This window comes from Berghia stephanieae, chromosome 11, assembly GCF_034508935.2.
Source record: "Berghia stephanieae isolate SIO BIC M18660-M18661 chromosome 11, UCSD_Bste_1.3, whole genome shotgun sequence".
In the NCBI taxonomy this organism is placed as follows: Eukaryota; Metazoa; Mollusca; class Gastropoda; order Nudibranchia; family Aeolidiidae; genus Berghia; species Berghia stephanieae.
In genome coordinates this window covers 34,141,150-34,148,649 of record NC_088370.1, presented here as the reverse complement: position 1 = coordinate 34,148,649, position 7,500 = coordinate 34,141,150, and the positions used below count along the sequence as shown (strand labels likewise).

The window sequence follows — 7,500 nt, the reverse complement described above, 5'->3', positions numbered from 1 at the left end:
GTGCATACATCATCATCATCATCATCATCATGTAGTTCCATATCTGAAGCAGACGTCGGAGGTCATCTTCCGCCAAGCTGATCTATCTCTTGCCAATTCTATTAAAGCAGCGCCACCCTTCTCAGCTTCATCTGTCCAAGTTCTTATCCCTTTCAAATAAGTTATTCTTTGTCTTCCTCTTATTCTTTTTCCATTCATCTTTCCAGTCAAGGCGAGTACTTCCAAACCAGGGTGGCGGATAATGTGTCCTAAAAATTCCATTTGGCGTTTGATGATTTTTGTTATCAGTGATCTGTGCATACAATTTATGTATTATATGATTTGATGGAAGATACTCGAAGGTAATGTTCGGCTATGTGGTCTAGTGGTATGACACTCGCTTTCGGATCGGAAGGTCCTGGGTACGATCCTCGCTCGGCGCATAGTTGAGTCCTCGGAGAAGGCTCTTTACTCACATTCTCTCACCGTACTCATGTGTAAAATGAGTACCTGGCCGTTAACAGCGTTGTGTCTTTCCGAAAAAAACAACTAATATCGCCTAAAATGCGTCATGTCCCGTCCTAGATGTTAAATGTTGCTGTTGGCCAGGGACCTCTTGTAAAGCGCTTTGAGCACGTTTAGTGGATATGGCGCTATATAAAAGTTCAATTTTAATTTTTAATGTATCGTTATTGGATTCCATAGCAATCTAGATTGCTGGGGACGAATTAAGTATCCCCCTCCCCCTCCTGCCTATACTTATAATATGACACAAATCGGGAGCGACCCACATGTACTTAACTAAGTGTCTGTCTCTAGAATACACACGGTACATACTTTTGGCACATTGACATTGTGCATACACTTTATGTATTATGTAATGTGTACAGAACGAAAAGTCTGTGTGTGTTTGTGTGTGTGTTGGGGAGGGGGGATGGGATTTGGGTTTGACCACTGTAATTGCCAAGTTGGATTGAGCCGTGATCATAACATAACGTGTTTAGGAGGCACATTAACCAGTAGATTTTTGACCAATCAAAACGTAGGATTTGTGACACACCTTCACACGTGCTCGGACAAACATAGTTGGTTGTTTATAAACTGTAATATATATTTTGTCATAGTTTATTAAGAGACTTACTTTAAGAAAAATATACTTGTTTGCCTTACAGTACAGTACTTCGAGTGATAACGAACATCAGATTTTCTCTACTGATTCTAAGGTGTCCAATAGATTTCTATTTGGTGTGACAAAGCAGGTTTTGGCAGTCAACTCCTAAAATTACGCCCTTAATGAAGTTTCTAATGCAATCGATTACGTATACGAATGGTTTTAATTAAACATTAGATTTTTATTCATCTGGCTAGCGTATTTTTGTAGCCTTTCTTAAATGTGACCCACCGCTTCAAAATGGTATTATGCCAGGATGAGAAATATGCTGAAAATGTTTAATGAACGGTGGTTAAAAATGAGAAATAAGTTAAATTTTATAGTCTGGATAATACAGTTAGGTGAAAAATACTCATAAACGTGGATGGCAAAAAAAAAAAAAATAAATAAACAATAACAAAATACTTGGCCGTTAACAGCGTTGTCTCTGTCCGAATTTTTTTTTTTTTTTGTAATATCGCATAAAAGGCGTCATGTCCCGTCCTACATGCTAAATGTTGTTGTTGTCCAGGGACCCCCTGTAAAACGCTTTGAACACGTTTAGTGGATATTGCTCTGTATAAAAGCATAAGTATTTTTGAATATTAAATGTTCTATGCTTCTACCACTCTCTGGTTTTCAGATCTTAATATTTTTGCTTTATACGTTGTCGTATTCTTTACAACTACAAGATGTACGGTACTAGGTCCTATGTCAAGAGTTAAAGCGAGTTGAGACCTTTTAGTGGATATTGCTCTATATAAAAGCTTCGTTTTTTATTTATTACCTGGGCTACCCTGAGTAAGACAATCTGTGAGAGTTCTGATGTGTCGTGTGGTTTGATGTGACTCAGGTCTGTGTGATTACGGCTGTTGTACAAGATGGCGTCGAGGTGATCGGATAAGGCTGTTGTTAGGTTGGACATCACCTTCAGATAAATAAATAAGAATGTATGGAATTTCGTCAAAGGGGTAACTAAGCTGGTAGAGGCTGTGGACTGTAAAGAGTAATAAACAATAATGAATAAGCGCTTAGAGTCTGGTGTTCGGAGTTATAGCGCTATATAAGTTTTCAGCATTATTATTATTATTATTATTATTATTATTATTATTATTATTATTATTATTATTATTATTATATTATTATTATTATTATTATTATTATTATTATTATTATTATAATAATAATAATAATAATACAACAGCTTCAACAAAAAAAAAAAAAAAAAAAAAAGAACAAAAATAACCCCAATAAAATACCAAACACGGAACGTTTCGGGCTCAAAACCCTTCTTCAGCCAACAACAAGAAAGAATAAAGACATAAATACATTACTAAATTCCAGATTGACGACAGATCAATTTTGTAGTTCCTTTCTGTTGTAGAGATAGAGACATTTTGTAAGTCCTCTCTTTGTAGAGATGTTTTATACAACAGAGAGGACCGTGTTTGGTCTTTTGTTCTTTTTTAAAATTCTGTTTAGCATTTTTTTTGATTAAAATATTTTAGAAAGTACTTTCCGATAGATAAGCACCATATTTGCTCGATAGAAATTAAACATTCTCAATTGTACTTCGTTTAAAAAGTAAAATGAAAGGAACAGTCAAAGGTGTATCCAACTAACTTTCTCTCTCTCTCTCTCTCTCTCTCTCTCTCTCTCCTCTCTCTCTCTCTCTATATATATATATATATAATATATATATATATATATATATATATATATCTCCCTCTCTCTCTATTTCTCTCTCTCTCTCTCTCTCACACACACACACAGTCTCCCTCCTCTTTCTCTCTCTCTCTCTCTCTCTCTCTCTCTCTCTCTCTCTCTCTCTCTCTCTCTCCCTCTCTCTCAAATAGATAGTCAGACAGACATACATACGGACATGCAGGCAGGAAGACAGACAAACAGATAGACAGACTAATAGTCGGACAGTAACACACACACGCACACACACACACACACACATATATATATATATATATATATATATATATATATATATATATATATATATATATAAAATATATGAGTGTTGGTGGGTACTTGTAGGTACGAGAGTGCTCGATAACGTTGGTTAGAGCCAATGTTCAATGTTTATGTTTCCATCTACAACTTCTCAAGAAGTTGTAGATGGAAACACACACACACACACACACACACACACACATATATATATATATATATATAGAGAGAGAGAGAGAGAGAGAGAGAGAGAGAGAGAGAGAGAGAGAGAGAGAGAGAGAGAGAGAGAGAGAGAGTATGTGAGATGCTCAAACCAAAGGCGTGGATGCTTTCCGTTCCATCATGACGTCATCACGGACTGCCTGTGCAATCCTTGCCGACAGATACGCCACTTTGGTCTCAGACACGCCATTCTCTCTCAGCTGGTGAACGATCTTGTCCTGTAAGACATCATCCATGTCTGAATGGAGGGAGATCAATAGAAAACAAATTAGGGGCAAAATGTGCGGCTGTGTGGTCTTGTGGTATGACACTCGCTTTCGGATCGGAAGGTCCTGGGTTCGAGCCTCGCGCCCGGCGCATAGTTGAGTCCTTGGAAAAGGCTCTTTACTCACTTTCTCTCACCGTACTCAAGTGTAAAATGAGTGCCTGGCCGTTAACAGCGTTGTCTTTGTCCGAAAAATTGTATTATCGCCTAACAGGCGGCATGTCCCGTCCTACATGTTAAATGTTGCTGTTGACCAGGGACCCCTTGTAAAGCGTTTTGAGCACATTTAGTGGATATTGCGCTATATAAAGCTCAATTTTTATTTTTTATTTTAAAATAACAAAACTATGAATGAAATGAAGAGTAATATTAGTTTATTGAGATTATCTGAACAGAGAGATGAATGGCGTACCATGAGCACCGATGTCTGGCACAGATTTGGTACTTGAAGAAGAAGAAGAATGAATGAATGAAAACACATTGATTTGTACGTGATTAATTTCACAATGCTTCATTACCGCCAACCCCCAGCCCCCACTTTCAGCAAGTTGTATTGTTTATTTATCAAATGACTACCTTTCACATTCGTTTTTGCAAAACAAATCATATTGAGCGTCTGTGTGTGTGTGTGTGTGTGTGTGTGTGTGTGTGAGAGAGAGAGAGAGAGAGAGAGAGAGAGAGAGAGAGAGAGAGCATGTGCGTGAACTCTAACGATACTCTTACGTGTGTGTGTTTTGTGTGTGTGTGTGTGTGTGTGTGTGTGTGTGTGTTTTGGTTACAAAAACTGGCGATTGTCATGTCACCCAGAAATAAATCGAGAACATTTGACCAAACCACATAATAAATATCATGTATCAATCTTGTTTAAAAATCGGAAATCGAAGTTGGCGTTCTGTCTGCAGTGAATCAAGATGTTAATCCCCTTCTCAAAAGTCACTTTGAAATCCTGGTAGAAGTGTAGAAAGTAGGGGAATGCTGAAGACATAAATAAAATGATTATAATATAATAGCAGAGAGTGTGTGTATTGAGTCTATTGCGATTCTATTGAATGGTAATGAATGGTGAAAGGGTTTATTGGGCTGGAAGAAGACGAGTAGCTGATCCATTCATGGTGCGTATTCATACGGTGCCAATCAGTGCCATGTGTAAATGTTGCTGCTCGAAGCTCGAAGAAGTAAATAACAATGTGAAAGTGAATGTAATGTAAGCTTCGATTTAATATACGAAAATAGATAAAATGGACGTTTCGGGTTTCCCCTTTATCAACAAACTGGATGAATGAAACACTACAGATGAATGAGATAATGTAGTGGCGTTGAAAAACGGTAATATGTAGCTGAGATTTCATCATCATTGCCTTTTTCACCCTAGGTCAGGTATAGGCCAGAGACAAACAGTTTCCATCCTTCTCTATCCTGAGCTAACTTTTTTTTTTTTTATCTTGTTGCATGTCTTATCACTTCTTTGTATATCAGCTTCTTTAATTCTTCTCCATGTTTGTCCTTCATAAATTCTGTCACTGCAGAAACTCTTCGGTCACCCAAGCTAAAAAAAAGGATTTGATTTATCCGTCTGGGTTTCTGTAACGGTTTGAGTTTTACGGAAGGGGTGTGAACCCTTCGACAACCCCGATTTAGGTGTTTAAATTTTGTTTTATTGTCAAAATTATGGAATTTTTGTCACTTGTAAATGCGTTATTGAAGTCATTAGACGTAATATCTTTAGTAACAGAAACCCAAAAACTCACCGTTCTGGACAAATCAACGTTCAAATCACTTTTTTTATCAACTGGTTCACCCTGACATTTTACCGTTTTGAGACGATAGTTAACAAATTACAATTCCACAATGATAAGAATGCTCGGCCAGCAGCCCTCCTCAGACTCATTGAATGTGCTGGAGTGATTCAATGATTCAATTATCAACATTACGTTGTGTTTTTATATCAATATCACTCATTAATTACCGTTATCGGACGCACACAAATAAACAATCAATCTCATACAGTTGACAGGCTCCACACAATTTTCACCTTTTTAATAAATAGTTTTTATTTCAATTCAATGAGAGTTACACAAGTAAACAATCAATCTCCTATAGTAGACAGGCTCCACACCAGTTTCACTTTTTTAAATAGACGTCTAAGTTGTTTTTATTTCCATTCAATGAGAGTTTCTGTCAGAAATTCGATCCAGGTTGAATAATATGTTTATGGTGTATCTATCCGTCAAGTTAATTAAATTATTAAAAATAATATCCTGTATAGATTATGAACCCCCCCCCCCCCCCCCGAGTTCAAATCAGTTCATAAAACGGTCTGGCTTTTGTCGTTGATTGTATAGAAATAAAACACCATTGGTGATATTGACCTGTTTACGATAATAAATTACATAGTAACCTGTCAATACAGTTATAGTTGCCGGGGTTTTGAAAAAATATATAAAAAAGGAAGTTGGTCTATTTATTCGGTCGGTGAGCGTTTGATGTTTGTGAATAGCTTGTGAATAATTTTCTCGTAGCTTTATTTAATATGATTGTTTCAACTGAGTACTGAGTTACTTTGTGAAAGAATGTTTCCTCTTTGTTTAGATAAAACAGGTTATCATGTGTAAATTTTTATTTTATTTTGTTGTAACTTGGCATTGTTGAGTTCCTTGCTTTGTCAATTGTTCACATTCGTTTTGATATAATTGGCCGCTTGTATTGACTATCTCGATTCATGCGGTCAGTTCTATTTAGAATATTATGGAAATATGTGGATGATACGTGTCAGCTGTATATTTAATATATATATATATATATATATATATATATATATATATATATATATATATATATATATAAATATATAAATTTTAAAAAATAAATATATATATATATATAAATATATATAAATAATAAATATATATATATATATATATATATATATATATATATATATATATATATATATATATATATATATATATATATATATAAGCTTAAAAAAATATAAAACAAACAGAACCAAAAGCTGGTAGGAAACAGAAAAAAAAAATAAAGCAAAGAAAAAAAAACAAAAAAAAAAAAAAACGTGAACCACGGACACGGTTACATTGTGACATTCAATAATGCGTGATACGTGATGTGTATGATCCACTAAACCTCTTTATTTATTTGTGCTTTTTTTTCTCTACTGTGTCTCGCTCGTAATCATTCACTCCTTTTAATGGTAATAATAATGATGATGATGATGATGATGATGATGATGATGATGATGATGATGATGGTGATGATGATGATGATGATGATAATTTATTCATCCAAACGAATTTGTTTTGGACATACCCGTTGAACAAATAGCTAGCAATAAGTCTCCGCTCTCAAAGTTTTCTCTTCCCTTACAATATTACTTTCATAATAACTATAATATAGATTATCATCCAAATAATTTGCCTGGGTTTAGTCAATAATAAATCCCGTTACTAGAAGGCTACCGTTACGTTGTGACAATGACAATGATAAGTCTTCTTTGGTACACAACAATAAATACACATTTGTAATCTCTTTCCCTGCCGCCTCACCCCCAACCCCCCCCCCCGACCCCTTCTCTCTCTCTCTCTCTCTCTCTCTCTCTCTCTCTCTCTCTCTCTCTCTCTCTCTCTCTCTCTCCCTCGCTTACATATATGCATGAACTCTTATGATACATGGACAATAGGCTTCAACAGTCGTGACGTCACTTCCCGCGTAATGACGCATAGTAGCTTAGTAACTGGTTCTAAACTATGGAACAATGGCGGACGCCCTTATGAAATACTTCTTCGACGAGCATAAAAGTGTATCCAGAGGAGAAAAACATTATACATCTGATCATGTTTTGACTTTTATCCATTTTGATCTCATGAGATATGAAAAAGTTCTAACCAGCATGGAGAATAAACTA

General features: G+C 35.7%; 2 protein-coding genes across 4 annotated transcripts in view; one reads left to right on the top strand and one right to left on the bottom strand.

Annotated features, from left to right (window-relative positions):
• Positions 1 to 7,500, top strand: part of LOC144956532 (uncharacterized) — a 167,751-nt gene that overhangs the window by 18,567 nt on the left and 141,684 nt on the right. The gene's annotated exons all lie outside the window — the stretch shown is intronic.
• LOC144956509 (uncharacterized) overlaps positions 1 to 7,500 on the bottom strand; it is a 30,830-nt gene that overhangs the window by 10,487 nt on the left and 12,843 nt on the right. For both annotated transcript variants that reach the window (XM_078887056.1, XM_078887057.1), the window contains exons 3-4: positions 3,406 to 3,551; positions 1,917 to 2,057 (exon numbers count right to left, since the gene is read on the bottom strand). In XM_078887056.1, the coding sequence (XP_078743182.1) occupies positions 1,917 to 2,057; positions 3,406 to 3,551 (287 nt within the window). The remainder of the gene's footprint in view (positions 1 to 1,916; positions 2,058 to 3,405; positions 3,552 to 7,500) is intronic.